Here is an 18,969-nt window from a genome sequence, read left to right on the forward strand (position 1 = left end):
AATAGGTAGTTCACAGGGACGTGGCTAAAGATAGACGCCGAAATTATTTTTGAATCGTACATAAACAATTAACGCCATTCGCGTGAACGCCTTTATCAAATAGGTCCTTTTTCATCATTATCGCCTCTTTCCATATGTACCGCCTTGCCTGGGTTGACTTCCGTATGCTCTCCTTCCTCCCGCTTTCTTGTCCTTGCTCATGCTTGCACCGAGTTGAATGTCCACTCTTGGTGGCGTTGCAAAGCCAAAGCTCTTGGCAACCTTTGCCAGGTCCAATTTGTTTATGTCAAAGACAGACCGCAGGCTGTGGCTCGCATAGGCATGCAGATATGACCTGAACCCATCCTTGGCGCTAGAGTTGAGGTAATAGTTCTTGCCGATAAGCTTCTCGAGTTGAGATTGCACGTTCTTGATGCTCTTGGTCGGGAAATCAAACTCGACCACAGGAACACGGGCCTGCTTGAGATAAGTCAAGAAGCCAACCTCGCTGGGCAACAAAAACATCAGGGAGCGACCCTTCTTGTTTGTGCCACGTGCTGTTCTTCCCACACGATGGATGTAGTCACGAGGGTCATCAGGCGGGTCGAATTGCACGATCCAGTCAACAGCAGGGATCTAAAAGTCAGGTTGGTCAGCGATGGTGGTTCATCAAGGGAGATGTCAAGAGGGCTGCTCAACAACTTACATCAAGACCACGAGCAGCAACATCTGTGCAGATCAAAGTTCCCCTTTCGGCGTTGCAGAATTCAAAGAAAGTGTTGGTTCGCTTCTGCTGTTTTTGCTTGCCGTGGAGGTCCAGAACTTGGCAGTCGATGTAGTTCAGCAGTTCAGCATAGTACTTGACCGAGTTGCAACTGCTGAAGAAGACGATAATCTTCTTCTTTTTCATCTTCTGCAGGAATGAAAAAAGTAGGATGAAGCGCTTGTCGGCTTCGCAGACAACGTAGCCCTGTTCCAGTCCCTCCACTGTGCTGTACTCCTTCTCCTCGTCCACGTTGAGATAAAGTGGTCCTGGGCGCAAAGACACCCTCGCGAGGTCCTCAACCTTGGTTGTCTGTGTAGCCGAGAAGAGCATTGATTGTCTTTCCTTTGGTAGAATCTTGATGATCTGCCTCATCTCATCTTCGAAACCAATTTCCAGAATACGATCCGCTTCGTCGATGACCAGGGATCGCAAATTCTTGAAGACAAATGGCGTGTTTTGCAAGTGATCGAGCAGCCGACCCGGCGTCGCGATGAGCAGGTTGACACCCTTTGAGAGCTTCTCTGCTTCAGCGCGACGGTTTGCGCCACCAATGACAATGCCATAAGTCTGCGAGTGGTGCTTCATCAAGTCGCGCGCAACACCAAAGATCTGCAGGGCAAGTTCGCGGGTGGGCGACACGACAATGACGCCGGTTCCGTTGCGAGGCTTGAACTTGAGCGAGCGAAGCATCTCGACGGCGGGTATCAGGAAGGCCAGCGTCTTGCCGGAGCCGGTCTTGGCCGCACCAAGGACGTCCTTGCCAGCCAACAGTGGAGGAATACCCCGCCTCTGGATCTCGGTCATTTTTGTAAAGCCCATCTCTTCAATGGCCTTCATCGTGTTTTCGGAGAGGTTCAGTTCGGAGAATGCCTGTGCCTCGGACTCGGCAGTTGTTGGCAAGGTCAGATCGCCGGGGATGTCGCCATTGTCGGCCTCTTTAGCCGGTGCGGCGATAGTGTCGTCGCCTTCGTCATCAGAGTCGGATTGATCGGCGGCATCGTCTGCGGCTTCATTCTCCTCTTCATCACTCCAACTGTTCTCGTCCTCCTCCTCCTCCGAATTATTGTCAACTTTGGGTTCGACATCCTCTTGCGGCTGTGCCTTCTTCAGCTTCTTTGACTTGACGATAACGTCAGCAGCAGCAGCCGAAGCTTTGGCACCGTTGACTTCTTTAAGCTTTCTCTTCTTGCTCGACCTGTCATCCATTTTATCGTTTGTTGGGGGATGTTATGGCTGAGGATTTTTGGTATACTGATTTAAGCACCAAGTTTCGGTTGCTTCGCGCCTTTGCTGGCAGAAGATGGGCAAATGCGGGCGGTCAAGAAAAAAAAATGTCGAGCGGGCCCGCGAAAGACCCTTGTTGCGGGGCCAAAATGTAGCTGATAACGCGATAAGGCAGCATGGTGGGTCGTCTGTGCAGGGAATAGTTTGATTCAGGGTAGGTAAGACCGGTTGAGCTAGTTTCGCCCTTTACCCTAGAGACTTCATCACCATCAGCTTTGACACATCATAAACAAGATGTTTTTCACCACGACTGAAATTGACTACGATCACAAGACACACCAAATATATGTGGTGGTAAATTTACCTCGTCAAACCGCTTAAGGGTAGTAGAATCAGACAAGTATTCGAATGCCAGCGTTACCTGCATACCCGAATATCCTCCCGTTTTGCCAAAAATAACCATTAGGTGGCCGAGAACTCCAAGATGGATGCTTCCCACTGTGGAGGGCAACAGCAGTAATCGCAACCAAAACAATTATTTCCCCAGCCGAGCATCTGCACTTCCCACTGCTTTGTCCTTTTCACACTCAATTTCTTCCTCCATCTCGTAAGCCCAGCCAGCACCTGGACCGTTCCCCGTGGACATTTCCCCGCATCCGGGGAAATGTCGATATTACTTACGGGCCACACACAATTTAAGCATAGAAACGGCTCATCACAGGGCCGCGAGGGTGTTCCGACTTCGGGACAAACAAGTAGCTCAACCATGCTGCTGGAAGTGGTGTTATTTCTGCAGGTCTGGAAACTGATATGCAGGATGCTATAAACGGGATGTCAAAACGGCCGACTGTTGCGTGGCTCTCTAGCATCGGCTGTGGTCAGACGTGAGAGCCCGTGGATAGTTGCCGGTACATCTCGCAGGCCCAGTAGCTTGTCCGCATTTCGTGCCGCTCTTTAATATATCGGGCTTGGTTCGCCTATTATGAGAGCCTGCCAGAGCAATACCTTGAGTCTGGGGTAGGTGGCTCTCATTCCACCTTACCCGGAGTCCCACACTTTTGACGTTGAAGGTCCAAGAAATGCTTATATGAGACGCTCTTGAGAATATAAAGCTATTTACTGCGTGACTGTATTTCCCAGGGCCCTCTGTACCCAACAGATATCCAGCACCTAGTTCTACACTATTATTCCAGACCACTCCATATTCATCCTTTCAAGCTGCTATCATGAAGCCTATCTACCTCCTCGCCGCCCTGGTAGGTCTGACAACGGCCCTCGGCACCCTCGACGTCCGCCAGACGCCATCTCGCCCGCGCCGCCCGGCCAGCCGCCCAGCACAAACCAGCGACAACTTCCGCATGCAGGCCCCACGCGTCCCATCGGGCGCACCAGCCGGCTTCACCACAAAGGTCGTGGAACCGACGCGCGAGCGGCCCCGAGCCGGCCTCACCCGGCTGCCAGATGAGTTCATCGACGGCCGTAGTTTCAGGGTCCGGCGCGACCGGTACGTTGCCGGGCGGGCCGCGCTGGCCGCGCTGGACAAGCGGCAGGAGGTCAAGGCGCTCGACTTCTACGAGTGTGAGAGCGTGAACCCGGCGCCGGCGTCGCGCGACTGCAACGTCATTATCGACCAGGTCTACGCGACCGCCCAGGATCTGCTCCTCGCCCGCAACAGCTGCGTCGTGTTTGACTACCAGACGTGCCGCGGCTTCTTCTGTTCGCTGTGCGGGAGCATCCGCGCCAGCACCGACTTTATAGGCAACCAGCTCCTCACCGCCGACACTCTCTGCGTCAGCCAGGGCAGGGCAGGGACCGTGGTCGGGACCGACCAGCCGCAGTGGGATGCGGGCTTCGTGAGGGCTGGGGCTAGCTTGCCCACGTATTCGGTGTGTACGTAGTGTTTTGCTATCAGTCCAAACCGGTTCATGGTTAGAGACTACGGTGACAGTGGCGGTGGCGGTGTTTGTGTGCATGCTTGTCCTTGGGCGTGTGAGTGCATTGTACCCAAGAAGTTCAATACCCCATTTGGGGGTAAATGGAGAAAAGATAGCTTATACCGGTGGAAATACACTGCTACTGTTCCACCAGACCTTCGTGACATGGACCACGTCCTCCTCTCTCTCTCTCTCTCTCTCTCTCTCTCTCTCTCTCTCTCTCTCTCACACACACACTCAATAGATGGGTACAAAGTTATAACTCTTGATGCGCACTCGCTGTAAATGATCCTATTTCAGATGAGGAAGTTTTTGTGGCTCCATATGTCCGACTGGAGCCCAGATGCGGCTATGAATATCACATAATATTTTGTTCCTGGGGTCGCTCATTGCTGGCATGTACCTAATGCCTGTTAATCCATACCAATGCAGAAAAAATCCTCTTTTAAGATACCGATTCCCAATCCCTAATTCGTTTGTTCCTTTTAGTCCCACAAACCCCTTGGTGACGACACGGCGGTTGCCCAGAATAGCGCTGATTTGTAAGTTTTAATAAAAGCAGAGCGTACACAAAAGCAGTCCCTACGCACGGCCATCAAAGGGCTGAGCAGGGTAGGTGAGAATGGGATAAAATGAGAGTAAAACAAATCAGCTACCAGGCAACACATCTGCCTTGGGTTTTTCTTCGTCGCCAATCAAAATGAAAAAAAAAGTTCCCGCTAGTTCATAGCTTCGGGTACTGGGTCCTCATGCTTGGCAGTGCTGCCCTTGCCCCTCCAGGTGCTGACGGCCTCGATGCCGGCACTCATCCTCTCGACCTGAGTTCCGTACGCGCGGGGCGTCAGCTTGATCAAGGTGTGCAGTGGGACGTGCATCCAAGGGCTGGCGCTCTGGTCCTTCTCGGTAAAGTAGGCGTAGATACACCTGAGAACGGCCTGGTGGGTGACAATGAGGATGTCCTCGGACCGCTCCAGCTCCATGATGATGGGCTCCAATCGAATGACCACGTCCCGGTACGATTCTCCACCGCGGTAACGATAGTTGTACTTGTCCTCGTCGCGAGCCTGGAAATCAGCGGGGTAAACGTTCTTGATTTCCTGGTAGGTCATGCCATCGCACACGCCGGCGTCAAGCTCATCGAGTGCCTTCCACTGGAGCTGGTTATAGTGTGGAGGTAGGTGGCGGGCTGTGGCGATGGTGCGGCGGAGAGTTGATGTCCAGACCGTTAAGGGACGGTCATTCTAACATGTTTGTCAGTCAGGTCCAAGCTGAAACGTTTTCAACTTCACCTGGAGTTGAATATGATACATACCCCGACAGACTGCCTCACTAGGTCTGGCAAGGCTTTGGCGTATTCCTCACCTCGAGGAGACAGCTCCGAGTCACCTCCGATGCGACCATCGAGATTGTACATAGACTCGCCATGCTAGAAGAAGATTGGTCAGTCACGTGATATGTTGTTTCCAATTGATGCCGGATACCGAACACCGAAATAGTAACGGCAGGTATAGATCGGTAGGTCGCGTGTCAGGCGAAGAGCAGCACGAGGAGATACAAGTAGCGTGGACGAGTAGTACTGGCAACTTACACGTGATAACCAGATAGACCGCGGCCGAATGTGAAGGTTCATGAGGAAATAAACAACCCGACTTTCGAGGTAGTCCTGGATGCGGTTAATGATGACCTGCTTTCCGACGTCCATGATCTTGAGATATGTCAAGTCTTCCTCGTCTTGGTCTTCGTCGATGGTCTTGTACACCTTTTTGTAGTTTTCAATGCGTTTTTGGAAGTCGGTAGCGGCCTGATCGGCGTCGATTCCCAGGTAGTCGGGACTTGTCGTCTTGACGTCCCGAATGTTGGCCAAGATGAGGTTCTCATCATCACACTTGCTTTCGACAAACATGACCTCAATACCCTCGGCCTCTATCAACTCACGAACCCACTTGCGACGATCCTTGGTGCTGTTTGTGGCATCGAGGATACCGACGATGCCACCACTACGGAACCAACTCAACATGTCGTTGATGGCGGCCTCAGCGGCCGCCCGGCGCTTCTTCTCACCATCCTCATTTTGCGTGTCGAAGAAGTCGGCCGGAGGGTGAGCAGCATCTTTGCGCCTGTAATTACCGACGTTAAACGTCTTTGCCTCGATAGAGAGCCAGCGAAGATATCGTTGAGCTGGCGATCATATGGCGGTGGGACCCACATTAGGAGGCCTTCGGGTTAGTCCGGGACAGCGAAAAAAAGGGGGGGCACGGGACACCCGAAAAAACGAGATTCGGGCGTGCGGAAGGGCAGACGAAGAAAAATAAATTGAATTGAGAGAGGTGGAAAATTCGGTTTAACCAGTCAAGGAGAAAAAGCAAGAGGGAAAAAAAAAAATAGTAAGATGTGGTGGGAGGGGGGGTTAGGGAAGAAGCAGAAAAAGCAAAGACAAAAAAAAAAAACAATAGACAAGAGAACCTCACCTTTTTGTGCTATGTACGACTTTCCTCTGGCTGGAAGGCCCACCATCACCACGCAAAGCCTGGTGTCCTCAGCGCGAACGCCAACTCCATTTCTTGAGGGAGCCATAACGGTGAAATATCTCTATTCCTCTCCGAAATTTTGTGTGCACTTGGAGGTTTGCCGGTTGAGTCGTGTTTTGGGGTGTCCAGAAAATGAGCTTGCTCTCGCTGTTCGTCGTAAAGGAGCTCAACTTTCCGCCCTTGCTATATGTGCGCCTTGATGTCGGTTCCTAGTTTCCAGTGGTGATCCGGTGAGTTGTTGGCCATTTAGTGAATGGATGTTGTTTTATCGTTGTTCTGAAATCCCGGAAACCGTCTGTCAGGAACGGTGCGTTCGGCAAAGAATTAAGCAGTTCCAGGGGACCAAAGGGGCTTTTCTTTGAGGGAAGGGAGGTCGCGTGAGTCGCGGTAGTAAGTTTGGCAGTTTGGAGCATGTGTGGGGTTTAAATTGAGAGCTGGGCTACGTGCACCAGGTTGCTTGCAGGCCAGACTAGCTGCAAAAAAAAGTCATCGTGACTTTCTGGTAGGCAGCAGGGGAGCCTGAGAACGTACCGCTATTTTTACTCAGTGCTAGTCCCTCTGCGTTTTCCGGAAGAGACGTCAGGTCACTTGATTGCATCCACACCAGGGAAGAATGGTATCCGTGGGTGTTAGGTGATTTTGGGTGGGTAAGATCAAGTCAGGTAGCGTAGGTATGTGAGGTAGGTAGGTAGAGTAGGTAGCTACCTACTCAAGGTAGGTCGGCAGGCAAAAAAGGCAAGGCAAAGTAAGACGTGTTCCTGAAAGATCGGATACTGCCGTAAAGAAAATCAAACGGGTGTCTCGAGATCTAAGGAATAATGCCCTGCATACCATTGGACAGGCGGGCGAGCTAAGTGCAACAGGAAAGCAGGGGTGTGTGGTTCTTACTTTGTCAATATTGTAGGTCCACCGGTTTCTTGACTGCAAAAACAAAGTGCAGAGAGTGACGATTTCAATTCTTCCCAATTTTGTTCCAGTAAAAGGCACGTGGAGACAGGGACTGGGACGGAGTGAGCAGAGAGTCGTGCTTGAGTCTTTGCAAGAAGAATTGAGTTGCCACTTCCCATCAAGTGACGGATGTAAATTTGAGTGGAGTCAAAGATGAAAATGTAATTGTGCTGGAGACTTTTTACGTATTTCGTCCTTGACTTACATAAAGGAAAGCGGCACCTCTGTCATCGTTGGATGACCTGCACATATATTTTTTCCCCTACCGTTATGCACATCATGGAAGTATCTGGAGATCTTCTGCTAAGGTAAGGGAGCCTAGACTACGACGAGAAAGGCTACCAGAGGTATGTAGGTTCATACCAGAATAGCCAAAGTTTTGTCGGTGAATAATACTATTACCCACAGACCACTTTGACATCATGGTTAGTTAGACAGTCAATCATTCCATGCATGTCAATGTATGTTGTACTACTTCCTACATAGTCACGCTCCAGCCAGCCTACAAAACACGGACCTTGGGTATTTTTGAACCTCCGTCATTGGGTCATTTCGACTGTGAGCAGGTTGGCATATTCCGATGTTTGGATTTTCAAAGTCGGACAGAAGAGATGACAGAGGAGAAAACAGGAGCGCTTGGACGAGCACAGAAGCTAGGTACCTTACCTTGCTTACCTAGGTTGTGGTACTGCCCTTGGTGCTTGACTAAGACAGGAAGCTACGTAGACCTGCTAGAGACCCCGCATTGCATCACTCTTCGTCCGAGTATTGCGGGCTCGGGCTGGCATGGCATCCGCATCCAACCCGAGACATTTGCGGGTCTCCTTCAGCCCGACTTTTCACCCTTTGTCCGCTCATCCCCACTGTTACCAACTGTAAGCTTGGGTAGCTAGGTATCTTAGGTAGGTACCAAGCTAGGGGAGCTGACATCACAAAAATAAGCGCAACAAAAAATTGAGTAATATTGGCAGCATATGATATCACGTGAAAAAAAAAAACAAAAAAAAAAAAAAAAAAAAAAAAAAACCTTGACTGTGCATGACTGGCGGTTTGTCCTGGTGCATCATTTACAAACTGATTCTTCGGTGTGTTTGTTTTTTGCATTTCCATTCAGCTTTCGTGACTCGGTCACAGTCAGAACAAATGACAATACCTTAGTTACAAGACTCCATTTTTGATTCTTAGGTGCCGTGCCTAGGCTACTCCGTAGCTAGACAGGTTTACTTCCGAACCACTGGGGCACATCAAGGGTTGCAATTTTAAACTATTGGATTGCCGCACCTCGGGGGAAGACGGGGCCTGTATGGTCAGCTGATACCAAATCAAAATTGATTGCCCATTTTGAGCTCTTTTTCACAACATCCATTCCCGCTCAACCTTTCAACCTTTTGAGAAGAGTTCAAAATCTCGCAGATCCTACTGGGTCTAGATCCCCCTCACCGCTCTTGGAATTCAGGGTCACGCGGGAGCCGTACAGCCGGCCCGCGTCGCAGGGGACGCTGCCCCCCCACGGATTGACCGCCTCAACCTAGGAGCCCAACCCGGCTTCAGGAACTCACATATCCGTGCGTTCGTGCGTTATCACGAGTACGGAGTACGGAGTATACCTGAGCGGAATTTTTTCTAGCCTAGAGAAATGCCAAGGCAACCAAAATTTTGTCTCGTGCAACGACGACTTTGGGGGGGGGGCCTTTTCAGGCAATGTCGGAACGTGGCTTGGCGGCTCGTCTCCTGGATTTCCGATGTGCGTCTCCTAGCGCAATTACGGCCGAAATGCCAAATAGGTAGAGCCTTTGACATGCACGTGGTTTTCAAGATACAGCTTCTCTCCTCGGAAAAGAGCTTGTCTGTACGCTTGGCTACCTATGAAAAGAAATCTGTCCCATCTGATGAGGCCCACGTGGCCTGCCAACAAGATATGAAGTTAGATTGCGCTTGCTTATGGAGTGATTTGAAAGATAACAGTTTACTTTTTTTTTGTAAGGAGGCAAGCGAACGTTGGGAGTCATACTTGATTGGGACGACCTATGTTGAAAGCATCTTGACAGGTTTAATGTTCAGGCCTGGGATTCGCTCGATCAAGGTCACTGACCAGCTCAACCTCGGAAACAACATCCTTCAACTAAAAAAAAGTGAAAGGACTGCCTGAGAACTCTTGCCTGGTGGCCCATATTGTGTGCGGAGGATGGACCAATGTGTCGGTTTGAATTCGAGGTCTTCTACGAGGCTGTTGCTGAAGACGTATAGTGTATTCATGGGAGCAGTTGTGCAGTCCTGGCTTGCCTGGTTAAGTACAACCCCAATGTAAAGGATTCCAGACCAGCAGATCAAGCAGGCATGGGTTAGAACCGATCAGCATAGGGCTGAACTAACCTGCATGTTATTCCCGGATATTTTGCCACCTTTCCCTTAAGCATCTGGCTCCATCACTAAGTGTTTTTGCATTACTTTCCTTGTCACGAAACCAAATTTCACACTTGTATATCCTGCCCAGCATGACTGACCCGCTCTACGGAGCTGTTTTGAAATACCAGAGTTTTAGAATTCTTCCTTGAAACATATGATGAATAAATAGAGAGTACCGAACAGCCTTACAAAAAGACCAAGGCTTATGGAGATAAGTGATATAAATTGTCAATTTCTCGACAAGGCTTATTAGTGACAGAGGAGGAATTCGCAAGGAAACGATTATTAGGAACAATCAAGTAAAAAATAACGAGGCGCAGGCCTGTATAGTGGAGAGTATTAGCCGCCATTGCCACAAACTAAAACCCAGGAATTGTTTAACGAATATCAGCATAGGCCTAGCCAAGGATCGAGGAGTAGACCATAGGCGATTCCCCACGTTCAAGCAAAGTGGAAATCATTTCTGCCTTGAGAACAGTACCGGCTATAGTGTTAACAGTACCTAGAGTTTTCAACCGGCAACGTGCCTGAGTGGTTAAAGGGTATGACTAGAATCATCACTTGATACCTTTCGGATCACCTGATACAGATATCATATGGCTTCGGCCTCACAGGTTCGAATCCTGTCGTTGTCGATTCCTTTTGACTTTTTGTCACATTGCACCTCTAGCTAGTAGTGGTGACCGGGATATACTTTCTACTGATTTTTTTCCCTTACCTAATTTTGTGCTCCTACGTCGATGTCTGATGTGAATGGGTATTATGTACAAATTTATTCGAATATTTCGGTTCATAATGCCAAGTATATGCATATTGCCCCAGTACTTATCATTGTGGTTCCGATTACCTTTGGGTTGCTTCCCGTAACCATCGCTGCGAAGCTGACACGCGCAAGAAAAAAGAAAAAGAAAAAGCCGCCCCGTCCACACATTTTCTCACGAGCACTAAGGTCACTGGGCGGCAATGTGAAAATAACTTCTCAGGTCAGATGGGTATTAAAATAAAAGATCCAAGATATGCTGACATATGACGTTAGACTTGTTGCAGCCTGGGCTTTTTCTTGAAATACAATCGATCTTGTTAAGAAGGCACTCAAAACGGCGGGCCAATTCAAGAAGACCTGCCACAGCCTAGCAGGGAAGTATCATAGGGTTGGCGAGAAGCCTGCTGTACGGAGTCCTGGATTCGGCGCCGGCTTTCATCCAAGATCTGTTTCCACAAAGATGTAGTGCTCGGGTTTTTCTGTGTGGCGGGTTGCCGATTATTTTGGAAGATTATGAGATATCAGCTGTCTTTGACAGGCTGATAAAAGGCTCCGAGTTCGACTTGCAATTCTCAGCCTGCTTTTTCATCGACAGCTTGCATGAGACCCAACAGCGTGGCTCTTCACTAACACATCATGCGCTGGCAAGAAAACGCTGCCTGCGTACCAAAACACTGGCTCATGGGTGTAGCTTCGACCATTCACGTTCCCACAGCAGTAAACATGAGAACTGTGGTGACATCCAGGTCTTAGTGGTAGACATACAGACCTGGGAATTAACATCACTTTCCATGAGTGACGTCCAGTAAGAGAGGAATGTTTTTGAAATGTGCTTTTTTCCCAAGTAATTATACACTATAGAAGCAAATGAAAAGGAGGGCGAAAAAAGAGGACAGGAAACCTTGATGCAACCATGCAATGTGACCAACCGATAGAAGAAAACAAAAGAATAGAAAACTCTTTGTACCCTGCCGACCCATCCTTGATGTAATTTCTTTTTCGAGCAGACGTCAGACGTAGATGCGAAAAATCTCAATGAATCAAAAACCCATGTATCGTCGGCGTTCATGGTCTTTTGGAAATGCCATTCAATGTTCAGTGAGAAGCAAGGCTGGGCCAACGTCAAGTCGCCCAAGACACTGGGAGCTTTTTCCAAAAAGAGAAGTAAAGAGAGACAGAGAAAAGAAAGAAGACGAAAAACCTAGCAAGTACCAAACGTAACTCCTTTAAACCATTCAAACCACATATATGGCATAGGAATTCCTCGTTCACATAGAACATGCAAAGAGGATTTTCTCTTATTGCCAGGAGTTGTGATGGCAAAGGTACAATCAAGCAGCTGACCTGTTCGAAAGCTGCAAGTAGAATTGCAATAGCTTCGAAGCACGCGGGCGTATGATGGTACGATGCAAGTGACGCAGTCTCAAGGAACCAGACCAAATCAAAAGTCGGGATACGAGCAAGACGTCACTCCCTTCAAATATTTTCCACAACCGGACGAGGAGGGGGAACTGGACTGTGCTTTTCGTCATGTCGGTACTCATGGGTGACATCTTGATCATGCATGCCAGACCTCAGCAAATAACAGCCGTACTCGCGCGTGATCCTGTGAGGCGGATGAATCCATGATTACGACTTTTTAAGTTGATCAATCATCAATCCAAGTCATGCGCGCGTGGCAATGTCCATGCATGTCACCGCCATTCGCAATATGCAGTCAACACGGCCTGGACGGATTTCGAGCTTTTGTTGGCGAAGTGACAAGCATCACAGACAACTCGGCATGACGCTGCTGAGCGACACTTCATTCGGGGCATATGTGCGGCTGGCCGCCCTGAGCCATAGGAGAAACCAAGAAACAAAAAAAAGAGGAAACGTGCCAGAAGATGTTATGGGCGGGACAGGGAAGTCATGAAGAGGATTAAGGGCGGCCAGAATCATCGGAATGTCGTGCAATATCATGTCGTGGGTAATGTGATCCAAGATAGGTGTTGTTGGTAATGGTTGCATCGTGGAGGCGAGCACGGCATCAAAATCCATGTCAGGCAGTCGGTGCATTCATGACGTGGCAAGTTACTCATATCGCGAGCATCATGGCATCAAGCACACAGTTGCAGTCGTCATGGCGAAGTGCATCTCAAAGGAGCACCTAAACTCCAGGGGGGCCGGTTTTCTTGTCAGCATCACCGGTCTGTTGCTGTTGTGCTTGGGCCATCGCTTGGAACCACATGGCAGCATACGCTTGGTAGCCACCGTCTGTGAGAAAAAGAGAGAAGTATGTTAGAATCAATACTGTGAATGAAAAAAAAGGAGGATGCCCATCAACAAGGGGAGAACAAAACGCTTACAGGCTGCATACGGGTCGGCTCCGGCAGCCCCTCCGGCCGGCTGACCCTGCACTGCAGGAGGTTGCTGACTCTGGGCTGCTGGTGCGCTGTGGTTAGATGCCTGTCCATAGTTCGGGTTATCATAATCGCGATGACGTCCACGTCCCCCATATCCACCACCACCACCACCACCGCCGCCGCCGCCACTGTTCTTCTGGCGGACTGCTTCGACTTTGTCTTCGATGGCCTGCTTCGCCCTTGCGATAGCGTCTAGGCTGCCGACAAGCCCAATTTCGCGTTCGGTTTCGTTCGGTCCAGATGACTGCGAAACGTTGATCTTGCAGCCGGTGCTGCTCTGCATCTCACGAATAGTCTCGCCACCTTTGCCGATAATCATGCCCACGGCTTCCGAGGGCACGTAAATGGAATCGTTCGTCTTATCAGGTCCGCCACCCATGTGGTCGCCGCGCTGGCCACGGCCAGGCGGTCCATCACCGTACTGCGGTCGTCCACCACCTCCACCACCAGGAGCACCCCCATTGCGGGTGTCGCTGTCCACAATCTCCATGATGAGGTTCTTGGCCCGTGTGGTAGTCTCCATGCTTCCTATCAGGTTGACCGGACGTAGGCCATTGACGCTCTTCTGCTCACCAACAATATTGATGTGACAGCCGCTTCGCTCTTGAAGATCACGTATCGTCTCACCACCACGCCCAATGATCAGGCCCACGGTTCTATCGGGGACCATAATCTGGATGCACTCCTCGCCTTCCTTGGGCTCGATCACGGCATTGCGATCTCTACCGCCCGCATTGTAGCCGCCACCGCCACCACCTCTATTGAGAGGTGCCATGCCACTGTCGTCAATGATGCGGTTGATAGCAGTCCTAGCCTCGGCACGCCTGAAAGCTGGCCCGGAAATCTTGCATTGGCGATGGTCGCCGTCGGTGGGGGCAGCAGGGAGGAATTGAACACGACACTGCGTATCATTTTCTATGCGGCGTAGGTTCTCGCCTCCTCGGCCAATGATGAGACCGACAAGACTTGCTTCGATTTGCATAATCTCTGAGTTGTCGTCGCCGCCGCCGCCGCCGCCAATTGGACTACGCTCGCGAGTGCCGTGGCCGCCACGAGGTGAGAAAGTGTTGTTCTGGCGACGACTGCGGGGAGAGAATGATCGCTCGCGGTCCCGACCGAAGCCTTGGTCACGTCCGCGGTCATCTCGTCTTTCCTCACGGTACGAGTTGTAGTTGTCGCGACCGTACCCTTGATCGCGTCTTGGTGAGCGTGAGCGTGATCGCGGATAGCCAGACGAGGGCCCACCACGATGATCGTTACCGTAGCCATTGGCTGGGCGCTCGTAGGGGGTAGCCCCATGATTCGAAGCATAACTCCGGGCCTTTGCGATGGCGTCCTGAAAGCTGTCGCCGGCAGCGCCGGGACCAGGTACGACGCCGGAGGAGTAGGGTGTCACCTTGGACAGGTCAACGCTACCGCTGGCAGAAGGTTGCGGGTAAGAGTAGGGATTCGGCGCTCCGTAGGGAGCAGGCGGCGGCGCGTTTGGGTACTGTTGAGGCGGAGGGTAGGCAGGTAGACCAGCTCCCGCACCAGGAGGAGGCTGGGGTGTTGCGGATTGCGCAGCGCCTTTTGAAGTTCAAGTTAATTAGTCTTGCGACCCTTATTGTGATGGCATGTAGCGCACATTGAAGCGACAGAGTAAATACGTACCAAGGCGCGCGAGGATTTCCTGCAGACTAGCCTGTTGGTCAGCCATCTTGGGTGTCTGGCTGGCTGGCGTAAAGGCGACTTTTTTTTTTGGAGATTTCCGGATGCGAGAGGGACAAGGCCGTCAAGGTCGGTCGGGAATTAAATACTAGAATTGATCGGGTAAAGAGTGCTCCTTTTGGCAGGAGAGGAAAGACAGTCGGTCAGCTTTTCAAAGTGAAATGCCGTATCAAATGACCGAAAGCGCTTTGAAGATGGTAGAGAGTGACTGTCGCACGAAGAAGCTCTGGTCTTGTTTTTCACATTGGTGGGTGTCGTGTCGGGATTTTGCGCTGATTGACAAGTGGAAGATGAGCAAATCCGGCAACGAGTTTGGTCTCAAAATGTGGGACGATCCGGAAGCGGACTAGCTTTAAGTACCCGACAGTCATCAGCATAATAGGTACTGTACAGACAGACGAGGTTTAACAACCTGCATGGGCTGACAAAGCAGGCACTGTGGCTGGCTCTTGTCTGTAACTTCAAATCCACGTGCAGTAAGCATAACATCCCTCCTTTATAACAGGGGTTGGTATTAAACTCTACTATCAGAACATTGTCTCCATTGTCTTTGAATAAATACCACGTGCTGTTGTTGTTCCGCATTTTTTTTCCTCTTGCATTTTGTATGTTTTACTTATTTCTTTTTATTAAGTTTTTGATACCTTTCGTTTTGCAGCCTCCGCTCTGTCTGTGATCTTGGTCGCCCACGATGGAGCATCCAACAAACAAGTAGCAACGTCCCTCATCTCCGGCTATAAAAGCCTTGCAAAAGCTATAAAACGCCTAAAAATAGCTCACGAGGTACAATTTCTCACTTTACTGTGCTGTCTGGACCTCGCTCAACTGGAAAATACTCGAGGCATCAGATCGCTGCATGTATACACAACATATGTAACACTTTGTATCCTAGACACCCGTATGAGGTATGAGGCAACAATGTGCTCTATGAGCAATCTTTCAAGCAGAAGAATTCAGGTGCTGAAATCTATAATTGCCCATGAGCCGCTAGTATGTCACCATTTCATTCACCATCAATTCCACCCCCTTGATTCATCATCACGATGGTTCTGTTGATGAATGAATAAGGTATGTACATAAAGCACCCAGGGAGCTATATCCAGCCGCCGTTTGTTACCGAAAATCTTTCTCCATCCTTGCGCTTTTGATCCGAGGATAACAGAAAGTTGCTGAGCCAAATCGGTCAGAGCGAGAAGAGGGCGAAGCAGCATCTGATCGGGGTCATGCCATGCATCAAACTACAAAAATGAGTACCTTGGATTTCTAAAACGGCAGATCAAAACCCAAGGCAAGGTACCTTTACCTTGCCTACAAATCCGTAATATATTGCAGTTTTCTTGGTGGGGCTCCGTGCGTTCTTGTTGCTTGCTCTTTCCTGTCCTGTCGTTTGCCTGGTGCAAATTCTCTAACTCTTCCCCTCCGCTTCCTTGGATCTCAGTTTCCCTTCAGAAATTTCTGTACCTCTCTCAAAATTCCCCAACCTGTTATTGTTTACACTCGAGTAACATCAACACTGATCTGTCCTTCTGCGCCCTTAGGTGCGTGATACTTGATGAACCTCTGATCAGTACCCGTCAACTGCATTTAATCACAGCTGTATCAAAGGGCCGTCAAAATGCCGGGAGATGATCCACAGTCTGAGTCTCTGGCTATCGATGGCCTTCAGTCAAACGAGCATCGTGACCTTCTCAACATCATCGACAGCCTCAGAGCCCAAGGCGTGAGCCAGTATGTCGACCTTCCTGAGATCATCGTTTGCGGCGATCAGTCGGCTGGCAAAAGCTCGGTCCTCGAGGCCATCTCAGGAATGTCTTTTCCTGCCAAAGACAACCTTTGCACCAGATTTGCAACCGAGCTGATTCTCCGCCGTAACGTGGACAAAGCCGTCAGTATCACCATCATCCCCAGTCCTGATCGATCGCAAGACGACAAGGAACGCTTCTCCAAGTTCTCCCGCGACTTGAACCAGCAGGCACTTGACAAGGTGGAAAACTTAGGTAATGTTGTCGACTCGGCCAAAAAGTGCATGGGCATTGAGAATGGAGGCCGAATCTTTGCCAAAGATGTCCTTCGCGTCGAACTATCAGGACCATCTCAGCCTCACCTCACTTTGGTTGACCTGCCGGGTCTCTTCAATGCCGGAAATAGTGAACAGTCCGAGGCGGATGCTTCTATGGTTCAAGACATTGTCTGCAATTACATGAAGCGAGAGAGAAGCATCATCGTTGCAGTCGTTTCTGCCAAAAGCGATTTTGCTCTGCAATCAGTTACCAAGTTTGCCCGCCAGGTTGACCCAAACGGTGAAAGGACCATTGGCGTCATCACCAAACCGGATACTCTCGATGCTGGTTCCGATTCTGAGTTCTCATACTTCAAATTGGCCGAGAACAAGGACGTCAAGTTCCGACTCGGCTGGCATGTCCTCAAGAACAGAGACTATAAGATGCGCTTCGCAACCTCTGACATGCGTGATCTTGCCGAGGAACAATTCTTTTCTTCTCGAATCTGGGCTTCAATGGATCGTTCCCAGCTAGGTGTGGCATCTCTGAGGCCTCGTCTCAGCAACATTCTCAAGGAGCACATTGTCCACCAACTGCCGAGTCTATTCAGGGACATCAGTTCTGGAATTGACGATGGCAACGCTCGCCTTTCCAGACTTGGACAGGCTCGATCTGATCCTGACCAGGAACAAAGCTATCTCACTAAAGTCAGTCAAGAATTCTATCGACTGTTACACTCGGCAGTCAACGGTACCTACACAGACAATGCCTTTTTCGGAAGTGCTACCGTGGAGGGAGACTACCCTCGGCGTTTACGAGCAGTCATCCAAAACATTCTCACAGAGTTTGCCGAAGATATGCGTCTGAACGGAGCGAGAGTGAAAATTCAAGAATTTATTTTTCTGGCACCCCAAGGCTCAATCTCTCGCGATGCTTTCATCAACGAGATTCGGCACTATCTGAAGCGAAACCGTGGACGTGAGCTCCCAGGAACCTTCAATCCTCTCATAATTGGAGACCTATTCAGAGAGCACAGTCGTCCCTGGCAAGCCATTGTCGAAAAATACGTCAGTTGCTCTCTTGCAGCTGTTCGTGATGTCATTGAGCAAGCCTTGGGAGCGGTCACGGTCGACAAGGTTGCAAATGGTATCCTTGATTTCGTCATTAACCCTACAATGGAGTCACTCGAGAAAACCCTGCAGGCGAGGGTTGTTGAGTTGCTGAAGCCATACACGGATGGCCATCCAATCACGTACAATCACTACTTCACCGAGGAGGTGCAGAAGCTTCAGCGGGCACGTCGCAAGAGGGAGTTGGAGGAGCTACTCAATTCCAAACGTATATCCAACCCCTTTGAAGCCCTTCCATCTGGGCCCGCGCAGACGGGAAGGAGCTTGTTCTCTAATACTGTCGGTCCTACCACCAAGCCATCCGAAAATCAAGACGACCTCGTTACCGTCAGTATCTCAGACGTGGTCAATACCTTCGTGGGCAAATCCGAAGCCAACATGGAGACGTTTGCAGCTGCAACTGCGTTGGAATATATGCTGGCCTATTACAAGGTATGACTTTCCCCTTGTGGTACTCCAATCCGCGTTTCTAACACGATGCTACCAACTTTACAGGTTGCACTCAAAGAAGTTGTCGACAACATTGGCGTTCTGGCAATCGAGGATTGTCTCATCCAGAAGTTGCCAGAGATATTTCATCCGGGAACCGTTCACTTATTGACCACGGATGAAATACACAAGATTGCCGCAGAGTCCCCCGAGGCTGCCGCTGAACGGGCTCGGGTGAATGAGAAACTCAGGATTCTCCACAAAGGACTTCGGGACCTCAAGAGAATTGACAGACGGCAATCAAAGACAGGCTCGCAGCTGTTTGAAAAGACTGAATGATATGTTGGACTTCGTCTGTGTATCTATGTTATCATGACCACAAAAGCAGTGGTCGTGATCACCTGCGAGGGAGGCTCATATTCATCAAGCTAGGCCGTTGCGTTTTTGTTTTTGTTGGCCAATGATGCCCATGTCCAACTATCCGAAAAGCTTCCTGGGGTAAATCTCCAGTGGAAGGCATGAGATTGCGAACTTGATCTTGTTTGGATGATTAACATATCGATTTTTAATCATCACTTCGCCAACGGAAGTTTATACACCATCTGCTGATGGCTCTTTGTATGTAAAAGGAAAGTTTGGAATGTCTTGCGCCAAGACGAAATTTCGAGGATTTGTTCATTGGACGGACCAACGTTGTTTTGCAAGGAGCATAGGGCAGAAAAATGCAAGATTTATTTATGACGTGTCTCT

The 18,969-nt window shown here is 49.9% G+C and overlaps 6 protein-coding genes across 6 annotated transcripts; 2 read left to right on the forward strand and 4 right to left on the reverse strand.

The window, feature by feature from the left end:
* Window positions 1–9: 9 nt before the first annotated feature.
* On the reverse strand, window positions 10–2,039 carry PgNI_00950 (uncharacterized protein). Its single transcript, XM_031121027.1, has 2 exons — window positions 686–2,039; window positions 10–615 (listed from the first exon to the last, which is right to left on the reverse strand). Exons 1-2 carry the CDS (start codon window positions 1,949–1,951, stop codon window positions 118–120), a joined length of 1,764 nt encoding a protein of 587 aa, XP_030986605.1. The 5' UTR covers window positions 1,952–2,039; the 3' UTR covers window positions 10–117.
* Window positions 2,040–3,174: 1,135 nt separating this feature from the next.
* Window positions 3,175–3,896, reverse strand: PgNI_00951 (uncharacterized protein; the record flags this gene model as incomplete). The annotated part of the gene is made up of 2 exons (XM_031121028.1): window positions 3,175–3,829; window positions 3,889–3,896. 2 exons carry the CDS (start codon window positions 3,894–3,896, stop codon window positions 3,175–3,177), a joined length of 663 nt encoding a protein of 220 aa, XP_030988056.1.
* On the forward strand, window positions 3,196–3,867 carry PgNI_00952 (uncharacterized protein; the record flags this gene model as incomplete). The annotated part of the gene is made up of 1 exon (XM_031121029.1): window positions 3,196–3,867. The coding sequence occupies one exon, from the start codon at window positions 3,196–3,198 to the stop codon at window positions 3,865–3,867; it is 672 nt and encodes a 223-aa protein (XP_030988059.1).
* Window positions 3,897–4,171: 275 nt separating the features above from the next.
* Window positions 4,172–7,610, reverse strand: PgNI_00953 (uncharacterized protein; the record flags this gene model as incomplete). Its single annotated transcript, XM_031121030.1, has 3 exons — window positions 4,172–7,281; window positions 7,433–7,556; window positions 7,585–7,610. 3 exons carry the CDS (start codon window positions 7,608–7,610, stop codon window positions 7,240–7,242), a joined length of 192 nt encoding a protein of 63 aa, XP_030988058.1. The 3' UTR covers window positions 4,172–7,239.
* A 3,758-nt stretch (window positions 7,611–11,368) lies between these two features.
* Window positions 11,369–14,933, reverse strand: PgNI_00954 (uncharacterized protein). The gene is made up of 3 exons (XM_031121031.1): window positions 14,604–14,933; window positions 12,897–14,519; window positions 11,369–12,804 (listed from the first exon to the last, which is right to left on the reverse strand). The coding sequence occupies exons 1-3, from the start codon at window positions 14,647–14,649 to the stop codon at window positions 12,698–12,700; spliced, it is 1,776 nt and encodes a 591-aa protein (XP_030988060.1). The 5' UTR covers window positions 14,650–14,933; the 3' UTR covers window positions 11,369–12,697.
* Window positions 14,934–16,129: 1,196 nt separating this feature from the next.
* Window positions 16,130–18,949, forward strand: PgNI_00955 (uncharacterized protein). The gene is made up of 2 exons (XM_031121032.1): window positions 16,130–18,222; window positions 18,286–18,949. The coding sequence occupies exons 1-2, from the start codon at window positions 16,276–16,278 to the stop codon at window positions 18,556–18,558; spliced, it is 2,220 nt and encodes a 739-aa protein (XP_030988217.1). The 5' UTR covers window positions 16,130–16,275; the 3' UTR covers window positions 18,559–18,949.
* The last annotated feature ends 20 nt before the right edge of the window (window positions 18,950–18,969 follow it).

This window comes from Pyricularia grisea, assembly GCF_004355905.1.
Source record: "Pyricularia grisea strain NI907 chromosome Unknown Pyricularia_grisea_NI907_Scaffold_1, whole genome shotgun sequence".
NCBI lineage: Eukaryota > Fungi > Ascomycota > Sordariomycetes > Magnaporthales > Pyriculariaceae > Pyricularia > Pyricularia grisea.

Excerpts from the sequence above, each read along its gene's own strand:
- PgNI_00950 (XM_031121027.1), bottom strand. The coding sequence starts at position 1,951 with ATGGATGACAGGTCGAGCAAGAAGAGAAAGCTTAAAGAAGTCAACGGT. Across the intron at positions 616-685 it reads TTGCTGCTCGTGGTCTTGAT|ATCCCTGCTGTTGACTGGAT; the intron begins GTAAGTTGTTGA and ends CCTGACTTTTAG.
- PgNI_00954 (XM_031121031.1), bottom strand. The coding sequence starts at position 14,649 with ATGGCTGACCAACAGGCTAGTCTGCAGGAAATCCTCGCGCGCCTTG. Across the intron at positions 14,520-14,603 it reads GGAAATCCTCGCGCGCCTTG|GCGCTGCGCAATCCGCAACA; the intron begins GTACGTATTTAC and ends GAACTTCAAAAG. Across the intron at positions 12,805-12,896 it reads AGCCGACCCGTATGCAGCCT|ACGGTGGCTACCAAGCGTAT; the intron begins GTAAGCGTTTTG and ends TTTTTCTCACAG.
- PgNI_00955 (XM_031121032.1), top strand. The coding sequence starts at position 16,276 with ATGCCGGGAGATGATCCACAGTCTGAGTCTCTGGCTATCGATGGCCTT. Across the intron at positions 18,223-18,285 it reads ATATGCTGGCCTATTACAAG|GTTGCACTCAAAGAAGTTGT; the intron begins GTATGACTTTCC and ends CCAACTTTACAG.